The 21,626-nt window shown below is 51.7% G+C and overlaps 2 protein-coding genes across 3 annotated transcripts in view; one reads left to right on the top strand and one right to left on the bottom strand.

Moving 5' to 3' along the window:
- Positions 1-10,410, top strand: part of RIMS4 (regulating synaptic membrane exocytosis 4) — a 62,264-nt gene extending 51,854 nt beyond the window's left edge. For both annotated transcript variants that reach the window (XM_064276116.1, XM_064276115.1), the window contains exons 3-6: positions 5,196-5,308; positions 5,511-5,612; positions 6,186-6,325; positions 10,077-10,410. In XM_064276116.1, the coding sequence (XP_064132186.1) occupies positions 5,196-5,308; positions 5,511-5,612; positions 6,186-6,325; positions 10,077-10,295 (574 nt within the window). In that variant the 3' untranslated portion in view covers positions 10,296-10,410. The remainder of the gene's footprint in view (positions 1-5,195; positions 5,309-5,510; positions 5,613-6,185; positions 6,326-10,076) is intronic.
- A 5,247-nt stretch (positions 10,411-15,657) lies between these two features.
- Positions 15,658-19,424, bottom strand: KCNK15 (potassium two pore domain channel subfamily K member 15). The gene is made up of 2 exons (XM_003411563.4): positions 18,894-19,424; positions 15,658-16,554 (listed from the first exon to the last, which is right to left on the bottom strand). Exons 1-2 carry the CDS (start codon positions 19,411-19,413, stop codon positions 15,848-15,850), a joined length of 1,227 nt encoding a protein of 408 aa, XP_003411611.3. The 5' UTR covers positions 19,414-19,424; the 3' UTR covers positions 15,658-15,847.
- Positions 19,425-21,626: the final 2,202 nt, after the last annotated feature.

Genomic DNA, 21,626 nt, shown 5'->3' with positions numbered 1-21,626 from the left:
TGTGTTAAGCTCCTTGCCTGTGTTACCTATCTGACTCTTCCCCCCAACAACTTGACAAAGTCATTACTGTATTCCCATCTTACATGTGAGGAAACTGCAGCTCAGAGAGGTTATAAAGCTTGCCCTAGGGTACATAGCACTGGAATCTAGGGTCTGTATTATGCCAAAGTCCAGTCTTTATTACTACACTTTATTGCCTCCTTTTCCCAGTCTGGGACTAGCTGAAGGGTATACAGCAGTGAGCATTTATTGAGAGCCTACTGCATACGAGGCATACTGCTAATCAATGGATCTAAGTAATAGCATGAATGTGGCATTTATAATTCTGCAAGCTTTTTCTTATCCTTTTCTAATGGATCCTGTGACAGAGATTTTCCAAATATTTAAAACTGGCACCGCACAGGCACTGGCCAGTTAAACAGCTGAATCCTGTCTGGAGGTAAGCGTGAGCTCCAGTTTACAGAACAGAAAACTGAGTGCAGAGAGGGGTCACACAGCAAGCAGCTGGCCAGGGAGGAGCAGACCAGATCTGACTTTGTATCCTCTGCCTGTTTTCCTGCTCCAGGGACGACCCCCAGGAGTGGGGTCTCCAACGTGGTTGGACCTGCCTACACTTCAGTCTTCCTCCCTCCAGCCCCAGCCTGGGGGATGTGATAGCCAGTTCAGGGTTTCTGGGGCGTCAGCCTGGTTCCTTGGCAGCCTGCGAGGCACCCTGGGATGGGAAATCCGGCAGCCGCCCAGATATTATAAACAATTACTGCTAATTACCAGGCCTGCTGGTTCCCCATTGTCTGCCACAATTCCACCAGGAACCGAGGAACAGACAATCAGATGTTGGAGGAAACTTTCGATTTCAGGCTTCGGAAGGCCTCGCTCAGGACTGGGAGCTGAGCTTCTTCAGGGCCTTGGAACCCACAGGGCACCACCATTTTTTAGGCTTTTGGAGCCCAGACCTCCAGGTAGCCAGGGTAGGTGAAAACAAGAGACTCGGGGTGTGGAGGAAAGGCCTTGTTGCCAGCGGTGAGGAAGCCTAGGCCTTCGCCGTGGTGCTGTTAATTAAACATCTTTGGGTTTGCAAGAGTAGTGGGCACATTTCAACCCCAGATATGTAGCTTTTTCTGTACTTTTTTAAAATCAGTTTTTGCATAATTAAGGTAATAGACCCAGAAACTTGGCTGCATGAGTTCAAATACTCCTCTGCCACACTCTTGGTTTGGGTTCGTCCAGAGGCAGACCCTGACAGGGACTCAAGTGGAAGTCGATTATCTCAGGCATCACCAGTATTGGAGTCGGGGATGAGATGCGGAAGGGAGCTAGTGAAAGGGGCGCTATCAAACCTGTTGGCCCTGTGGGCCCCTGGAGCCCAGCCCTGCTGGGGAGCTCGGGGAGACGGCACCGGACATACGGCTGAGTACCACCGAGTTACCCCAACTCAGGACAGCTCCTTGTCATTGATGGAGGGCTCATCCTGGGGGCACTAACCCTCAGGTTGAACGTGTTCTCAGAGTCGGAAAACTAGCCCTCAAACCGAGTTGCAGCGTTAGAGTAGCAGCTTCAGCCGGTAGTGTGCCGAGGAGATGAGTGGGGCCACACGCTAGCTATGTGATTGGGCAAGTTACTTAGCCATGGGCGGGGCCACACGCTAGCTGTGTGATTGAGCAAGTCACTTAACCTCTAGCGAAATCTATAAAATGGGACTTAGTTATCTAGCTGCTATAACAGAAATACCACAATGGGTGGCTTTAACAAACAGAAATTAGTTTTCTCACGGTTTAGGAGAGCTTCTTTGTCTTAAGTGAAGAGGATCATTAAGTCTAAACTCTCTCCCACCATTCAGGACCCTTACTCGTCAGCCCCAGCCTCGTTCTCTGCTCCTCCTCACGTGTACCTGCTGTAGCCTCTAAGGATTCACTGCACCTGCTCAGACCACCCCAAGCCTTTGCTTGTGCTGTATTCCTCGCCCCCCTCCCCCGAGTGGTATGCCTGCTTTCCTCTTCCGTTGTCTGCTGAACCTGTGTCTCCTTTGGCCCCAGTTCAGAGCCATCCATTCTGGGTCACTGCAGCAACCAATGATCCCTCCCTTCTGACTGACCCTAGACTCCCACCAGGGGCAGATTATCCAATAGGCAAGGTAAGCACGGTGCTTATCTTGCTTACCAGATCATCTGTAGTGAACAATTTCACATTTTTCACCACATCAAAGATTCTGCTTCTAGGTATGGTTGGCATCTATTTTTCTTCCAACCCCACAGCACCTTCCTACAGAATCAAAGCTTCTTTTCAAATTTACAATCCCTAGCGGGCAGATGACCCAGTAAGCACTGGGCTTACTTACTAATCTGTAGTAAACCACTTCATATGTGAAATTTTTCACTACTGATCTGGTAAGAAGGTAATCACCGTGCTTACCTTATCTATCAGATAATCAGCTCTGGCTCTCACCACCTGCTGTGGACAGGATTATGTTATGGTCTTTATTTTGGAGCAACACGTTTCCCCAGCAAAGTAGTAAGTTCTTTGCACACACGGCCTTCTCTTGTCTCCCCCGGAAGTTTACTTGGAATTGAATACCTAAGAGTGCACAAAAACTTCGATCGGGCAGTAGCCTTGTGTGGCGACTCCAGGTATGTTCAGAGTAGAGCTGCGCTCCATAGAGTCTTTTTTTTAGTTTCATTTTTGGTGAAAATATACACAGCAGAACCCCCGCTCCCATTCCACAGTTTCTGAACATAATGTCCAGTAACACTGGTTACATTCTTCATATTGTGTCAATATCTCGTTATTTCTGTTCTAGTTGTTTCACTTCCATTTATTTAATCTCCCTGCCCTTCACCTTCTCATATACGCTTTAAAATAGGTGTTGACCCTTTGGTCTTACACGTTTTTGTTGTTGTGTGCTTTCGAGTCTATTCTGCCTCATAGCAACTCTGCAGGACAGAGTAGAACTGCCCCAGACGGTTTCCAAGGCTGTAATCTTTATGGAAGCAGATTGTCACATCGTTCTCCTGTGGAACAGCTGCTGGGTTTGAACCACTGACTTTTCAGTTAGCAGCCAAACACTTAACCACTGAGCTAGCAGGGTTCCTTTGGTCTTATATAAAAACCAAACCAAACCCATTGCCATTGAGCCAATTCTGACTCATAGCAACCCTCTTGGACAGAGTAGAACTGCCCCATAGAGTTTCCAAGGAAACCGTAGCTCTTAACCACTATGCCACCAGGGTTTCCTGGTCATATGTGTATATATATATATATATATATCTTAATGCAATAGTCAAGGGTGACAATCTTTACTCTTTGGGCTAAACTGTTACTTAATTTAAAGGTGAACTTCAGGGGATAGTTTCAATTCAAGGTTTGAAAAGCAACTCAGGGCCATAGGGTTTTCAGTGGTTGATTTTTTGGAAGTATCATCAGGCCTTTCTTCCAAGGTGCCTCTGGGTGGACTTGAAACTCCAACCTTTCAGTTAGCAGCCAAACACATTAGCTGTTTGTACCACCCAGAGACCCCATATTATTATATAAATACACGTAATTTTAATTATACAGGCAGTTCCTGGGTTATGAATGAGATCTGTTCCTGACTGTGCCTTTAAGTTGAATTTGTAGGTAATTTGTAAGTCAGAACAGGTGTACATGGCTCTTATTTAGCCTTACTTTAAAAAAGCTGCACATGCGCCAAGTGAAGGTGATCGTGATGAAGAATTTGTTTCCAGGAGAGGTTGGTTCAGTCATTTCAAAGTGAAGGTAAATTTACATAACAGTAAAGTGCAAGGTGAAGTTGTCTGTCAGTCCGACATTTGTAACCCGGGAACTTACTATATTATAAAATATGTAACAAGTATTATTACTCTTGGAGCCCCGGTGGAGCAGTGGTTAAGAGCTTGGCTGCTAATCAAAAGGTTGGCAGTTCAAATCCACCAGCCATTTCTTGGAAACCCTATGGGGCAGTTCCACTCTGTCCTATAGGTCACTATGAATCAGAATTGACTTGATGGCAATGGGTTTTGGGGTTTATTATTATTATTGACATATAACCAAGAAAAAAAGATGAAATGACTTGCTTTGGACTGAGCTTGGTCCAAGAGCTCCCATAGTGCCATCAGAACTTGGTCTCTTAGCTAGTTTGATGGCTGCTAGACGCTCCAGGCCTATGTCCCAGGTTCATGGCTGCTGGAAAAGAGAGCTTCTCATTTCCCACAATTCAAACAAAGCTTCCAGGCCAGATTCCTGGGGGCTGGATTGGGGCACACACCTGCCCCTGAGCCAGTCATTGGCCCAAGGGAGGGAGTACCCTGATTGGCCAGGCAATGGGGCTGGGTCTGTGCCTCTCCATGGGATGCATACCCAGTGAGAGTGGGGAAGGGGCTCCCCAAAGGAGAATTGAGGTCTTGTTATCAAAGGATGGATATTGAGCACCCAAGCAGCAGCCACGAATGGACACCTTCAAGTTCAATGTCCACTGGCCCAACGCATTGCAGACTTTCCTGTGCAAACAAACCATCTAGGGGTCATGTTAAACTAGAGTCTGACTCAGCAGACTGTGAGTCCTTGGGCCATACTCTGAGTATCAAGGCACTAACACACATATGCCAGGCACTTGTGACAAACGTTGTTAGGTGTTCTCAAGTTGGTTCAGTAGCAGCCCTGTATACGACAGAACAAAACACTGCCCAGTCCTGTGCCTTCCTCACAATTGTTGCTATGTTTGAGCTCATTGTTAACAGCCATTATATGTCAGTCCATCTCATTGAGGGTCTTCCTCTTTTTTGCTGACCCCCCACTTTACCAAGCATGATGTCCTCCAGGGACTGGTCCCTCCTGATAATAGGTCCAAAGTTCGTAAGACAAAGTCTCACCAGCCTCACTTCTAAGGAACATTTTGGCTGTACTTCTTCTGACTCTTAGCAACTGTCATATGCATTTAATGGAGATGGAATCTAAGACTTAGCAAGGGCAGGTAGGGAAATGATACAGGACACAAAAGCTAAGCCCTGGAGTTTTGGAGTAGGAGCTGAAATTTTAGGGTGGTTAAGACTAGGGAGAGTTAGGACACCGTCTGCTGAGGCTTGATGGTGCCTGTGGACCAAAATTGCATGCAATAAGGGACATTCTAGAGCCGACTACCTGAGTCGCCGGAGTTTTCTGTCTGGCCCCTGGGAACATATGACTTATCTCCTCTTTTCTTCTTGCAGCCTTAACTATGGGGGAGTCTGCCTGGCATCGGACGCCCAGTTCAGTGACTTTCTAGGCAGCATGGGGCCAGCGCAGTTTGTGGGCCGCCAGACCCTGGCCACCACTCCAATGGGTGAGTGTCCCAAGGCCTGTTTGAAGCCAGAGGGCCTGGCCCACAATTGCCAAGCCCTTAGCAGGGCCTGGAACTTGGTGTGGGAGTTGATTCTGGGTTTGTTTGGGGCTAGGAGCAGGGGAAGAGGGTTTCTTCTCTAAGAAGAGGAGGAACTGAGCCCTTACTGAGCTTCTAGGTTATTTCCCAGTCGTATCTCTTGCAGGAGATGTGGAGATCGGCTTGCAGGAGCGGAATGGTCAGCTTGAAGTAGACATCATCCAGGCTCGCGGCCTGACGGCCAAGCCAGGCTCGAAGACACTGCCAGGTGTGGGAGCTGCCCACCCCTCTGCAAGGCAGGGATGGAGGTCTGGACAGGGGATCCAGAGGGATGCCTGGGCTCTAGAAGGGAGAAAAAGGGGCCCAAGTATGTAGGACCCCTCTGTCCCTGCCCTAATGACTTCCATGGTGGTTTAGGGCTCATTCTGGGACCTATTAAGGTTGTTGACCTTGGTGTTCTCCCCCACCGGACTAAGCTGGAGGGCAGGGACCATCTTTCCTGTTTGTCGTTATATCCCAGTGCCTAGTAGGATGCCTGGTACACAGTAGGAGCTCAGCAAGCATTAACTGAATGAGTGGGTCAGAAGATTAAAGTGTAGCCAGGGAAGGGGTGGGTGAATCAAGGGCTAACAGGTAAGTATAGAAGTGCCAAAGGCAGTGAGGACCACCAGAGGAGGTGGAGTAGGTCCCACCCACCCACTTGACCCTGTTGCCTCCTCTCCAGGCCCCATGCAGGCACTCCAGTCCCCAGCAGCGGGTGGGTGGCTTTTCTCTACTTCACCCTTTGCCCTCACTATGAGGGCCAGAGCCAACACTGACCCCCACTGGCCTCTGTCCCCAGCGGCCTACATCAAGGCCTACCTGCTAGAGAATGGTGTCTGCATTGCCAAGAAGAAGACCAAAGTCGCTCGCAAGTCACTGGACCCGCTGTATAACCAGGTGCTGCTGTTTCCTGAGAGCCCCCAGGGCAAAGTCCTGCAGGTGAGGGGCACTGGGGTGCAGAGTGAGGGGCAGGGAAATCATGACCGTTGATGATCTGAGTGCCACAACCTTTTGTGTAGCTTTGAATGTGGTCCTCTCTGAGCCTCAATTTCTTCATCTATAAAATGAGGATGACAATAGTTTCTACCTGGTAACATTACTGTCGTGGATTGAATTATGTCCTCCCAAAAATGTGTGTATTAACTTGATTAGGCCATAATTCCCAGTTGTCTGTGGTTGTCTTCCATTTTGTGATTGTAATTTTCTGTTAAAGAGGATTAGGGTGGGATTGTAACACCCTTACCCAGGTCATATATCTTATCCAACATACAGGGAGTTTCCCCGGGGTGTGACCTGAACTACCTTTTATCTTACAAGAGATAAAAGGAAAGGGAAGCTAGCAGAGAGGGGGGACATCATACCACCAAGAATGCAGTGTGGGGAGAAGAGCATGTCCTCTGGGCCCAGGGTTCCTGAGCAGAGAAGCTCCTAGTCCAGGGGAAGATTGACAGCAAGGACCCCTCTCCAGAGCCGGCAGAGAAAGAAAGCCTTCCCCTGGAGCTGACACCATGAATTTGGACTTCTAGCCTACTGGACTGTGAGAAAATAAGTTTCTCTTTGTTAACGCTATCCACTTGTGGTATCTGTGTTATAGCAGCACTAGATGACTAAGACAGCTACTGTGACTGTGAAATGTGTTGTTTGTGCAAAAAAAAAAAAAAAAGCATTGCAAGGTTGGCCTGTAGTAATGCTCTACAAATGGCTGCCAAAATTATTAATCTCTGGAGGCTAGGGGCATGACCTGGAGCACAGTGATAACAGTCTGAGGGTCTATTGAGGATGTTTGGCTCCTGGCCAATAAAAAAAAACCCGAATCAAACCCGTTGCCGTTGTGTCAATTCCAATTCATAGCAACACTATAGGACAGAATAGAACTGCTCCATAGGGTTTCCAAGGAGCAGCTGGTGGATTCGAACTGCTGACCTTTTGGTTAACAGTTGAACTCTTAACTACTGAGTGACCAGGGGTCTTCCTAGCCGTTAGGAGGGTACTATTAATGAGTGCTCCGATTAATGTCAGAGCAGGACAGACCCTACCACAAGTGAAATCGGAATGCCAGTGACAGTGACTCTACCTGTGCCCCCAAAGTGGGGCTTCTGATGAGCTGCTACAGGTGCACTGAATTCTTGTTAGTTGAGTAGGCAAGTGATTTAACTTCTTTGTGCCTCAGTTTACACATCTGTGAAATGGGATAATGCTTCCTCCTGTGCAAAGTTGTTGGGAAGATTGAATCTAAGGCTGGTTTAGCCTTAGCATAGTCCCTGGAACACATTAAACAATGATGTTGGCTCACGTTGTCTTAACATTACCCTCGACGCTGGAGGAGCAGCTTGTAGCTCACAGTGAGCTTTTACATCCATGCTGTCCTTCGGTCCTCGCCTGTGAGGTACATTGAATTGGAATCATCCCAGTTTTACCAAAAAGAACACTGAGGCTCAATGAGGTTAACTGACTTGCCTGGGATCACACAGCCAGTAAGTGGCAGAGCTGGGGTATGAGCCTAAGTATGTCTGACTCCAAAGGCTTGTTTTAAACCCCAGGCTCTACTGAGTGAATGAACCTTCCCTACCCTCATAGAAGGGGATGGAGTAAGAAGCTGGGGTGTAAGGCAGCAAAATGAGGGCCCCACAGCCCCAGAACCTGCCCAAGTGGCAGCTGAAAGAGAGGGTGGGGGCCAAGAAATGGAAAGGCACTGCAAAAAAAGGATCTGGTTGAAAAAAGGACATAAGCTAGTATCATAGACAGTACCAGCCATTTTTGAAACTTTGTGCCATGTTTGGGGGTTTGGGGGTTTCTGAGGGTCTGGAAACAGAGGCTCCTGGGGCAAGAAGTCAGGGGACTTCTGATGTAGGACCAACCTCCAAGGCCTGGGTTCAAAAATGGGCAGTGTGGAAGATGGATGGAGAGGCAAGACTGGAGATGGGAAGTCAATCAGCCAGGCCACCAGTAATGGGGATACTGGAGACAGGAAAATATGGATGGACTTGAGCAAAATTTTTTTGTCATACTTTTTTTTTCTGTTTTAATTATTCATTGTTGTTGAGGGTCTACACAGCAGAACATACACCAATTCAACAATTTCTACATGTGTACTGATTACATTCTTTGAGTTGTGCAGCCATTCTCACCGTCCTTTTCTCAGTTTTTTCTCCTCCAGTTACATAAACTCACTGCCTGCTAAGTTTCCTATCCACATTTTTGAGTTGCTGTTGTCAGTCTGATCCCATGTAGACAGTTCTTTAAAAGAGCTCAATACTCAAGGCAGACATTCTTTACTAATTAAGCTAGACTATGGTTTGGTTTACCTGTGTTTCATTGACTATGCAAAGGCATTCGCCTTTGTGGATCATAACAAATTATAGATAACATTGTGAAGAATGGGAATTCCAGAACATTTAATTGCGCTCATGAGGAACCTGTACTTAGACCAAGGGCAGTTGTTCAAACAGAACAAGGGGATACTGCATGATTTAAAATCAGGAAAGATGTGTGTCAGGGTTGTATCCTTTCGTCATATTTATTCAGTCTATATGCGGAGCATATAGTCCGAGAAGTTAGGCTATATGAAGAAGAACGTGGTATCAGAATTGGAGGAAGACTCCTTAACAACCTGCAATATGCAGATGATACAACCTTGCTTGCTGAAAGTGACGAGGACTTGAAGCACTTACTGATGAAGATCAAAGACTACAGCCTTCAGTATGGATTACATCTCAACATTAAAAAAGAAAAGAAAAATCCTCACAACTAGACCAATAAACAACATCATGATAAATGGAGAAAAGATTGAAGTTGTCAAGGATTTCATTTTATTTGGATCCATAGTCAACACCCATGGAAGCACCAGTCAAGAAATCAAACGACGTATTGCATTGGGGAAATCTGCTACAAAAGACCTCTTTAAAGTGTTAAAACGCAAAGACGTCACCATGAGGACTAAAGTGTGTCTGACTCAAGCCATGGTGTTTTCAATCGCCTCGTCTGCATGCACAAGCTAGACAGTGAATAAGGAAGACTGAAGAAGAATTGATGCCTTTGAATTGTGGTGTTGGCGAAGAATATTGCATATACCATGGACTGCCAGAAGAATGAACAAATCTGTCTTGGAAGAAGCACAGCCAGAATACCCTTTAGAAGCAAGGATGGCGAGACTTCATCTTACATACTTTGGAAATGTTATCAGGAAGGACCAGTACCTGAAGAAGGACATCATGCTTGGTAAAGTAGAGGGTCAGCTAAAAAGGGGAAGACCCTCAATGAAATGGATTAACACAGTGGCTGCAACGATGAGCTCAAACATAGCAACATTTGGGAGGATGGAACAGAACCGGGCAATGTTTCGTTCTTTTGTTCATGGGGTTGTTATGAATTGGAACTGACTCGATGGCACTTAACAACAACAATATTATTTGGTTTAAAGAAGACTTCAGGGGATATATTTGGTTTAAAGTTTAAAGATTCCTTTGGGTTTATCTAGCCTCAATGGCTCCTGAAAGTCTGGATTCCATCTGGATTATTCTATAGAATCTTTGATCCAAATATTCAGTAGTAGTAGCTGGACACCGACTTGAGCAATTTTGAGGAGGTAGAATCCACAGGATTTGGAGATGAATGGTGTGTGGGATATTCTGATGTGGGGTCTGTGGATGGCATTGGTAGAATTTGAACCACTGTGTCTCTTGCCTCGCAGGTGATCGTGTGGGGGAACTACGGGCGGATGGAGCGGAAGCAGTTCATGGGCGTGGCCCGTGTGCTGCTGGAGGAGCTGGACTTGACCACCCTGGCCGTGGGCTGGTACAAGCTATTTCCCACCTCCTCTATGGTGGACCCAGCCACAGGCCCCCTGCTCCGGCAGGCATCCCAGTTGTCCCTCGAGAGCACCGTGGGGCCCTGTGGCGAGCGATCTTAGTGCCGGGGATGGGGAGGGGCTCCCCAAGATGGCCTGGAGACCTCCGAGCCCCAGCCTGGAACCCCAGGCCCTGAGGCACACTATACAGAGGATCATGGGGCTCTCCCCCACAGGGGGGAAGCAGAAAGGGGAGACCTGCCCCCCTTGGGCCCCTCCTCACCCCTTCTTTGCCTCTTACCCCCTGAGACCCTCCCTCTCCCAACGGGATTGGCTGCACTTTTGACTTGGCCGGTTCTTGACCTGGTGGATGTGGCTGAAGTCTGGAGAAAGGAAAGACTGAGGTGGCAGAGCAAACCACTCTTCTGTCCCAAACACTGTCCAACCTCCCTGCCTCCCTTTTTCCCTCCTTGGAAGCTCGCTGCCCAGAGCCAAGTCCAGAACCCAGCCGGCCATCTCCATGGTGCCAATTACCAGCAAGTGTCTTTCCTGCGGCACCGGGTTCAGGCAGCTACTCCTGCCCCAAAGCTGATGGGGCAGCTTTGCAAGGATCCGGAGCCAGCTCCTTGGGGCCCAGGGCCCCAACTTGAAGAGGAGCTCAGGCCTCCCTCCGCCTGCCTGTGGAAGGAGCTTTGCCGCAGCCTGTCTGAGTCCATCTGTCCGTCCCCTTCTGCCTGCCCCTCTTTCAGTGGCTCTAGGAATTTGTGTCCAGCAGAGATCAAAGGAAAGGAGGAGGTGTCTGGGGCCTGGTGCAGTGACTGCAGACCCCCAGGGCACCTTGCTTCATGGGGCTGCCACAGCCAGTTTGGGAACTTCTGGGGGACCAGAAAGAGCTTTGTCATTGCTGTTTTGGCAGAGGAGCTGAGGGGTCCTGATTCTCTAGAACCGGAGCCCCAAAAGCTCCCCATTTCTGTATTTTGGGGGTGCTGGTTTGGAGGGGAGGCTAAGGAAAGCTGGGCTGGGATTAGGGGTGCCAAGGTAAAGGTTTCCTAAACAGGAGAATCCCTCTTTGTTGGATGAGGTCAAAGGTCATCTTATCTACACCCCCTCTTCCCCCAGGCTGGAAACCTGGGGAGGGGATGGAGTTCCTCTATTTTAGTCTTTTTCAACAAACCATCCAGTACTAAGGGCAGGACCTGCTATCCTGGCCTCATTGACCTTGGCTCAAGGCAAGACGGTTGTAGGAGAGAAAGGCTGGAGCAGATATGAGTGCAGGAATCGGGGGCTGGCCCTCAGGCAGCCCTGGGTAGCTGCCTTCCCGCCCTGGCCCTCCCTAGGGCCTGCGGGAACCCTTTTGCATGCTGGGGAGGACGAAGGCTGGCCCTTCTTTATAGAAGCACATTCCTGCCACCTCCCCTGGGAGGCACCCAGCAGCCCACCACCCCTCTTGACCCAGTCCCTGCTGTGTAGGGCGTAGTCCCGGTTAGCTGGGTAGAGTTAGTGTCCCCAGCCCTGGGGCCTGCCCTTAGCTCATACATAGTCCTAACACAGTCCCAGGACAGGGCGGGAAGAGACACAAATACATTCCAGGAGAGGCAGTTTCTTCACCGGCTGGGGCCCAGATGGGCAGCCTGGTTCATGGAGGCCAGCCCCTCCTTGTCCCCGCCCTCTCCCCCTGTGGGGTCATAGCTGGGGCTGCCCATTATACTCAAACACTCTGATTTATTATCCTCAGTACCGATTTTATTTATGAAGCACTTCTGGGGGCGGCTGGGCCTTGGTGGAGGGGCCTGGACGCCATTGGAGGGCATAGTTTCTCCGGGTGATGCCCAGGCTATGTGGTTGACTGGGCTGTTCCTTCCACCTAGACATTCTGGGCTCCCCTCAGCCTGGATGTCTTTTAAAGTTCTGGTTGAGCTTTATCACCCTCATGGAGTTTCTCACACTGCATTGGAAGGGGAGATGGGGTGCCCCCTTTGTCCAGGGGGTCTTCAGAGCTTCTTGGCATTGTGGCAGGTCAAATCCCAAGGCTGGGCTCTGGATCTGTCTGGAAGGTAAAACAAGGAGCACAGATGTCTGTGTTCTCCCAGGATGAGGCCTGGAGACAGACCAGTTATGCGAGGGCCCCTGGGAAGCCCAGTGGAGATGCCAGGAAGGAGCAAGGCTCTGGGGGACTCACAGCCAAGGCTCAGACCAGCCCCTCCCCCATTTTTTTAACCAGTATGATTTCTCTGCTGTTTGTTTATTACCATTTAGAATATTTTGAGCCAGGAGAGCGCCTTTTCTCTCCAACCATTGCTGCTCTGGTTGTTTAGGGGCAGCTTTTGGAAGACGGGCTAGGCCTAGCTGTCCCAGCCAGCGGGAGAGGGGCTTGGAGCTGACTTGGCCTCCCCTCCAGCCTGAGCCCCCTCTGGTGACTGTATCACCTTTACAAAGAGGGTGAGAGCTCCGAAGCAATAACAACACCCTGGGGGTGGTCACCAGGGGCCCCCTCGGTGGTTTTCTTGTTTGTTTTGTGAAATCTCTGTTCACCTCCTGGAGGGGTGGGCTGGGGTGGGGGCTGGAGCCCTGTTTCTTTGTATCATCGTTGTGAGCACGTGCCCTCTTCAAAGGGGCTCTGACCATTTGGCATGGGAACCACTGTCTGCCCTCACCAAAGGACGGGGGTCTGGGGCTGGGGAGTGACTCTTTTCATTATTAGCTTTGGGAAATCTTCAAACCCAGCCTGCTCCTGCTGCTGACTGACCCTTCTCCAGCAGCCCTTGAACACCACCATGGGGGAGGAGCAGACAGGGTGGAGTCTGAGGGCCTTTTGGGGGGTTGGGTCTCTAGGGGATGAGGCTTTTTTCAATCCCAGCAGTCACAGGCAGGGGTACTGTGGGAGGGAGACAGCTCCATTTTCCTTTTCCAGAATTCTCTTCATTCTAAAGGGGAAGTGTCTTTGAGACTATCTAGTGAAGTCCACTTTCATTTTGCAGACAGAAGACGGAGGCCCAGTGCAAAGGTGCCCTTGGGATCACCTGTGAGTTCCGTGTCACCCTCAGCTGGGTCTCCTCCCAGCAGCTGGAGCAAAGTGGGCCCCCCACTTTCCTCAGCACTTCTTCCTCCTTTCTCTTTGGAGCCTCCTAGTGGCTGAAGATGGGGAGGGCAAGTTGTAGCCCATCTGAGAATTTAGGTCCAGAAGCAGGAAGTGACTTGTCAGACACCCCTCAGCAAGTAAGTAAGTGATGGGGGCAGAACCAGGGCCTACGTTGCGTTGTGTGTCTCCCCTTAACAGTCAGGAGACCATTTCTCCAGGGAATATCTGCCATGATATTAGCCCTGGGTGCACAACCCTGGTTGGTTCCATCTAGGTGGGTCAGTAGCTCACTTTCTGGGCTAGGGTTTGTGGGAGGAGGTTGGCATAGAGACTTAGTTCACATGGGGGTCTGGCCTCACTGACTGAGGAGGCACAGGATCTGGTCTAGGCCTTGCTGCCTGGGTGGGGGCTCCCGCAGGTGGGCTGTAGCCCCTCCAACTGGAGGGAGAGTTTCTGCCCAGGCTGTGAGAGGGTGGGGGCGGCTGTAGAACCCCTTATCTAAAGGAAATCCATGCACAAACCTTCAGATATAGTAACGTCTGACCTTCCTGTAGTGCTTCTCAAATGTTTTGTTTTCAAAGTGCTTGTACCTCAAGTGGACCATTTGACCCTCACAAGAGCCCCTGGGCAGTAGGAGGGGGTGGGGTGTCACCGCCTCCATTTTAAAGAGGAGGAAGCTGAGGCCCTGGGAGGGGAAGGCGCCTTCCTAAGACCCTGCTTTAAGTTGGTGCAGAGCTCCATCGTGAGGAAGTAGAGCAGATAGTTTGTTGTTAGGTGCCGAGTCAATTTCGACTCATAGCGACTCCATGTGACAGAGCAGAACTGCCCAGTTGGGTTTTCTAGGCTGTCATCTTTATGGGAGCAGATCACTAGGAATTTCTTCCATGGAGTGGCTGCGTGGGCTTGAACCACCGACCTTTCGGGTAGCAGCTAAGCGCTTAACCCGTGTGCCACCAGGGCTCCTAGACTGGATTATTTAGGGAGTGGTTATGCACTTTACAAGCTGCTTCATCATCCATCTCCTTCAACCAGGGAGCTCCTGGGCTCGTTCCAGTGCTCGAAACACCAGAGGCCCACTCCCCTTGGAGGCACAGCTGTTGCGTCAAGCAAGGTCACCTGCATTTATTTATTGAGTAGCAGCACTGTGCCACGCCCAGGGGACAAACACTCCCTCCCCCATCCGTAGTGACTCCTCTGAGAGGGCCGTATCTGCAGAACAGCACCTCAGAGCGGATGGGAAGCTTCCATGTCCGTGAGCTCATCTGACTCCCCGCTCCGTGAGGTAGGCTGACAGTGCCCGTTTTACTCGGAGCTTCTGTGAGGGTGAGGTGAGGACTTGAACCCGGGGCCTTAGGCATCACATCTGGAATCCTTTCACTACGACTGCCTCCTCGGGGGCGGCAGGAGGGCAGGACCCGGGTCCCCAGGCTGGGGTCTCTCCATCCTTCCACCTTTCCCTTGTTCCCTCTCCAGGAGCAGGTGTGCCCGGGGCCTTTGGGGAGGGAGGGTTTCCGGGCCCCTGGGTTGGAGTGGGTCACGTTGCATTATGTTCATGACCATGTAGCTCATGTTGAAAATTAAAGTTTTTGGCTTTTCTAACCTGGCTTGCTCTGGCTTTGTGTTGACACATTTCTACCTAGGAAGCTACGGGCAGTTGGTCTTTAAGGGTCTGAGTGCTAGAATGCCAGGTGTCTGCCATGGCTTTATTATTATCTCTTTATGGGCTGGAGTTCATCCCAGGGAGCACTGCCAGAGATGCCCAGCAGGAAGCAGGGCTCTGGATGAACCTGCAGGCCCAGTCATTTCACACATGTGGAGACTGAGGCCCAGGGAGAGGGGTGCGTCCCCCAAGGCCATGCTGCTGGTGATTGGGGCTGGCAATAGAACCCAGATCTCATGGCTGCCAATAGAGGGCTTGTCCTACAGCCTTGGGCTGCGTCCAGCTGGCCCAAGTCCCCTGATGGTGGGTGTCAGCAAGGTCCCCCTCATTACTGTCCTTAGTTGGGGCTGGCATCAGTTTTAAGGGTGGAAGGGACAGGGTTCTACACTGGCCGATTCCACACTACTCGACAGGCAAGGAGAATGGTAGACCATTTCAATAGTGTGGGGACTTGCCCACCTGGACTGTAGACTGTCCCCTCCAGGCTCTGATCCCTGGGTTTTGCAAACGGTGTGAGCATCTGGCCTCATTGATAAGATTCCACTGTTTAAAGCTGTACATTTCCCCTGCAATGTGGAAAGTAGCCTCTTCCCACAACAGAGAAGCAGCCATCTGTTTCCGCTGGGGAGGGCCAGCTCGAGGGCCGTGTGGGCCTGTGCAGAGCCTCTCCTAGTGCTCATGCGCCCCCCACCCCAAACAATTTGGGCTACAGGGACCTGCACCTACAGGGTGGCTTTAGAGTCCCGTTTGTGCTGATGATGCAACTTTAATGTATTTTTGGAGAGGAGGGAGGGGGCCAGCCACAGAAGGGAATGAGGTGGCAGAAGACAGCATGGAGGCCGCGGCCCCTCACCCCTCTCCAAGCTGGGGAGGGTGCACTGGTAGGAGAACCCAGACCCTCCCATTCCGGGCTGGACCTCCCACCAGGTGGGGCTGTCATATGGACTTCCGCCTGACCAGGGGCCTGCCGGGCCTGCTGCTCATGGCTCTGGGACTCGAGGGGGGCGAGAAACCCAGATTGTCGCGGGCAGACATCTCCAGCTGGTGGATGCGATAAGAGATGGAGGTGGGGCCCCGGGTGCGGGGTGGGCGGCGGGCCAGGGAGGGGCCGCGGGTCTCCAGCGCCCCCGGGCGGAGCGGGCTGGCGCAATGGGCTGCGCGCTCCGGTGCGTCGGTGCTGGCCGCGAGGAAACGCAGGACCACCAGGTTGAGGAAGGCGCCGATGACCGTAAGCCCCAAGAGGATGTAGAGGAAACTGAAGGCCACGTAGGGCGGCTTCCTCTGGAGCGCCTCATCGCTCTGCAGCGCCACGAAGTCGCCGAAGCCTATGGTGGTGAGGGTGATGAAGCAGTAGTAGTAGGCGTGGAAGAAGGTCCAGCCCTCAAAGTGCGCGAAGGCGGCGGCCCCGAGCGCCAGGGTGGCCGCGCACACCAGGAACCCGGCCACCACCATGTTCTCGGTGGACACGCGCGGCCGCCGCAGGCCCAGGCCGCGCTTGGCCGCCAGCAGGAGGCGCCGCACCAGCGCATTCAGCCGCTCGCCCAGGCTCTGGAAGGTGACCAGGGTCAGCGGGATGCCCAGGAGCGCATAGAACATGCAGAAGACCTTGCCCGAGTCAGTGCCCGGCGCGGCGTGGCCGTACCCTGTGCAGGGAGAGTGGAGGGGAGGGTTGTGAGCGCTCAGCTCCATTCAACAACGGTCTTCTGCAGCCTTCCTGCCTGGTCCCCTCTCCATCCCCCAGAGACCTTCCTAAAAACCTAGTTCTAACCAGGCCATTCCCTGGCTTTAAAACCTCGCATGGTTACTCGGAATCGCCCCAAAGTGGAAACAACTGGGGAATGGATAACGAACCTATGGCACATCCATACGTGGAATTCTTTCCAGCAATAAAAAGGAACGGACTACTGTTAGGGCCGGCAACAAAAGACGAGTCTCAAGTGCACTAGGCTGAGTGAAAGAAGCCATTCTCAAAAGGCTATATTATATGCTTCGTGAATCCATTTAGATGGCATTCTGGAAACCACACAGAACAGATCTGTGACTGCCAGTTGTTGGGGCTGGCCCTACAAAGGGGCATGGCAGAATCTGGGAGAGTGATGGAAACGTTCTGTCTTGATCTAGGAGGTGGTTTCGTGGAAGGTGCGTTTGATAGAACTTGCATAAATGAAGCCCGAAAATGGGTGAATTTTAATTTTTCTGTAAATTATGCCTGGAGTCCCTGGGTGGTGTAAATGGGTAATGTGCTTTTTGCTAACCAAAAGGTTGGCAGGTTCAAATCCACCCAGAGACACTGCAAAAGAAAGGCCGGGCAATCTACTTCCAAGAAATCAGCCATTGGAAACCCTACAGAGCACAGTTCTACTCTGACGCACATGGAGTCCCCATGAATCCGAGTCAACTCGACCCCCCGCCCCCCCCGCAACGCCAGCGCCACTTTTCTGTCCATGCAGAGCTCAGGCTCTGGGGCCCTGGTGCCTGGCTCTCTGCAAGGCTGGTTTAGCCAGCTGAGACCACAGAGCAAGAGCTGGCTCCCACAGGAGGCCAGAAAAGGCAAAACTCCTCCTGTTCCCACTCTTAGTTCCTTTCCCAAGGCTCCCAGATGCATGTCAGAGGGGAACAGCCAGGAGGGGAGGCCAAACCCAGCTAAGAATCCCCCAAAGACTGTGGGGGAAGACAGAAGGGATGGGTTGGAGTCTCACGCTACTGGGCACAGGGACAGGGAGGGTCTCAGGCTTAAGGGAGCAAAGGGGTCCTGCTGAGCCAAGATAGACAAGCAGGGCTGCCCCCATAAAAAAAAATAGGAGGCAGCAAAAGGGCTGAATGGGAGCTGGGCCCACAGCTGGCAAATAATGAATTATCATTATTACTAATTAATAATTATAATAGTGCCTATGCAGTCTCAGGCACTGTGCCAAACATTTTACATGCATGACCTCATTTAAACCTAGCAACTACCGGTGATGTAGGAAAAATTGCATTTTAAAGTTAAGGAACCAGAGCTCAGAAAGGTACAAGTGGTGGCCTGAGAAGGCAGGAGGTGCAGAGGTGAGAACACAGCTCAGGTCTCTGTAACTGCACAGCTTGAGCTTTTAACTCCACGGCTAACCCCACAGTTCACGTTCACTGCAAGAAACTTTCTCTAAGGCACGGGCTCAGAGGGGTGTCGTCTGAGCCCAGTGGGGCACCTGGACATCTGAAGCTGGCTGGCACCAGCTTGGCACCCTGCAGGGCCTGCTTCTTCCCCTTCCTGCTTCCTGGGCTTAGGCTCCCAGGTACCAGCCAGACAGTAGCCATGGGAACAGCTGGCAGGCCAGATGCTGCAGAGGAACTGCTCTGGATCCCGGAGGGCGAGGTCCAAAGCTTGTGGTAATGTCATTCCTCCTGCAAATATTTATTGAACATCTACTGTGTGCTAGGCATTGGCCACACAGCAGTGACTAAGACGGACTGCTCTCATGGAGTAACAATAATTATGACACAAAAATCAATCTTTTTTTAAAAACTTTTTTTCTGTGCGTCAGGCCTGTGCTTAACCTTCTGCATATATTATCTCTTTGGTCCTCACCACTGCCCTGGGATAGCACCTATTAGCACCCCTATTTTATGGAGAACACTGAGGCTCAGAGAGGTTAAGCAACTTGCCTAAGGTCACACAGCAAGTGTAATGCAGCCAGGCAAGGAAGCAACTCCAGCCACTTGGGCTTCCAGTCGCACTTCATCTCCCAGCCCTTGGGGGCGTTTTCTGAGCCACTACTGAATGCCAGCCTCTTGGCAAGCGTGAGTGACTGACTCCTCTCAGCCCTGCCTGCGGGAAATGAGATCCCCAATCCGCAGAGGGGGGGCAAGTGAGGATCGGTGAGCTGAAACGTCTTGTCCAAGGTCACTCAGCTGGGGAGGGGCAGAGATGGGATTCAAACCCAGAGGCGCCCGGACCGGCTCAGGACCGAGCGAGCGCAGCTGGGAGGCGCGCGGGGCCGCTCACCGATGGTAGTGATGACTGTGATGGCGAAGTAGAAGGAGCCGGCGAACTTCCATTGGCGACCGGCGCGGTGCGGCTCGGCCTGCAGCGCCAGGCGCTCCAGCTCCCGGTAGTCCTCGGCCGAGAAGCCGTACTTCCTCCGGAACTCGCTCTGCTTCTGGGCCAGCAGCAGCTTGCGGCTGCTCTCCGCCTCGGACTCGAGCGCGTCGAAGACGGCGGCGCCCACCAGCAGGTACGACAAAATGCACAGGATGAGTGCGGCCGTACGCACGCTCTGCTTCCTCATGGCGGCGCCCCGCGCCCCGCTCCCCTGTTGGCGACCGCGGGGGTCCCCCGGGCTCCAGCCCCGTCCATGCGCCCCGACGGCCGGCGGGACCACGCGGAGGAGTGTGAGGGCTGCGAGGGCTGGGGTGGCAGGGCATCGGGGACCCAGAGGCGGGGCCTCGGGGGGGACCAGCTCGGGGTGGCTGAGAGGAGAGCGGAGGGGGCTCCCAGCGGCTGGCTGCTTCCCTGCCGGCCTCATGCCCTCTCACATCTGCCTTTGTTTACCGGGTGGCGCCCTGGGGCTAATGTGTCAGCAAACAGTGACATCTGGAGTGCAGCGCCCAAAGCCCAGGTCTACAGAAGTCCTGTCCCTACCAATGGTTCGCCCTGTGACTTGGGGTAAGTCATTCATTCATTTGGTCAGTCAGTCAGTCAGCCAATAAATATTTCCCAATCATCTACTGGGGAGGTCCCTCGTGTAAATACGCTGATGTCCTAGTCAGGAGGGTTGGCCAGTGACTCCTGAACAAACAAAAAATAAAATTTAAGACGGGAGTGATGAAGAAGAAAAACAGATTCTTGGGGGGAAGGCGAAGTACAGCCAGCTGATGTGACCAGAAAGCCTCTCCAAGGAGTGACTTCGAGGAGAGAGGGCATCCAGCAGCAGGTGCAAATCCTTTGGGCAGAAGCGAGTTTGACTGGCAGCCAGGAGCAGCAAGGAAGCAGTGTGGCTGGGGCCCAGAGAATTGCGATGGGGGGTGGGGAGAGGCAGCGTTAGGCAGGGGCTACCTCACACAGGGTCTCACAGGCCAGAGGTTTTATTCTTCAGTAAAATTGAAGGCCGTGAAAAGTTTGCAAACGGACAAAAAACACGGATCTGGTTCACATTTTTCAAAAGAGCATTCTGGCTCTCACAGGGATGTAGCTCAGAGTGGAGGGGTGAGGCCAGTTTGGAGACTATTGTTTCTGAGTGCATGCTGAGGGTGGCCTGAAGGGAGGCGTGGCATTGGAGATGGACAGGAGTGGGTGGATCTGAGATACTGGCGGGAGGGGAAGCTGGGTCCGCAGCTGGACCACGTTTCCCAGCCCCTCTTGCACATAGGATGCCCACGTGATGAGCTCTAGCCAATGGAATGTGGGCGGAAAGGTGCGTGTCCCTTCCAGGCCTGGTGCAGAAAACCTGCCACACGCTATCCTCTGCCTCTTTTTCCCAGCACTAGGCTGAATGCAGAGACACACCTGAAGTTTTTTAAAAAGGGACGAGCCATAAAGTGGAAGGTGCCCGGGAACCGCAATGACACATGCGAGGCCACCCCTGTGGAACTTATGTTGTCTTAAGCCACTGAGATAGAGGTGTCATCTGTTACAGCAGCTAGCATTACCCTAATACACGGAGCGACAGCACTTGCTGGTGGATTGAACGTGAGGGCCAAGGAGAAGACTCAAGGATGACTTCTGGGTGTCAGGCCTGAGCAGCTGGGTGCCTGGGGACAATTTCCACTGACCTCCTCCCCAGAGGAATCCATCCCCTGCCCCAGTGTTAGAAAAGGGATGCTCTTTTCAAGTCCTGGGAAGGCCTGGGTGGAGACTGGGCAGAGCAACAGGCAGCCTCTCTCTAGAGTTACCCTCCTTCTGCAACTGCCTGGAGCCCCCAGCCTTCTATGTCTCTGCTGCAGCCTTGCTTGCATCATCTGCCCCCCAACGACTGCTCCAGTCACCCTCCCTAAAGCCCTCTGCATGTTTTTTTTTTTTTTTGCTCCAGGTACACTCAACTTTCAGTTTCTGGCATAAACTCTCACTTTGCTGCAACAGTCCTGTTACATCGCACTCAATACCACCAACTAGTTGTCGTCAAATTGATTCTGACTCATGGTGACCCCATGTGTGTCAGAGTAAAACTGTGCTACAGAGGGTTTTTAGTGGCTGAGTTTTTGGAAATAGATAGCCAGGCCTTTCTTCTTACATGCCCCTGGATGGACTTAAACCTCCAGCCTTTTAGTTAGCAGCCAAGTGCATTAACTGTACCACCCAGGGATTAAATAGTCAACAGTATTGAGTATCCTGGAATCCCTGAGTGGCGCGAATGGTTAAGCACTCAACTACTAGCTGAAAGGTTGGTGATTTGAACCCACCCAGAAGTGCCTCAGAAGACAGTCCTGGCAATCTGTTTCTGAAAGGTCCCAGCCTTGAAAACCCTATGGAGCACTTCTATTCTGCAACACATGGGGTTGCCATGAGTTGGAATCCACACAGCAACTAACAACGACAACGCTGAGTGTCTGCCGGGGCCAGCACCAGCTAAAGTAAGTGCATCACGTGTGTGAATACTTTTAGTCATCAAAGGACCCTTTTGCAGTAGGTGTGTCTGGGTGGTACACTGTTCATTTTCAGCTCTCAGTTTACTGGGACATCTCCTTTCCTGGCCCCCCCCCTTCCTCAGTGGCCCTCCTCTTGCTCCTGGGGGCCTCTGGG

Source organism: Loxodonta africana, chromosome 24, assembly GCF_030014295.1.
Source record: "Loxodonta africana isolate mLoxAfr1 chromosome 24, mLoxAfr1.hap2, whole genome shotgun sequence".
In the NCBI taxonomy this organism is placed as follows: Eukaryota; Metazoa; Chordata; class Mammalia; order Proboscidea; family Elephantidae; genus Loxodonta; species Loxodonta africana.
The sequence above is the reverse complement of the archived record's forward strand: the minus strand, read 5'-3'. Positions and strand labels throughout refer to the sequence as shown.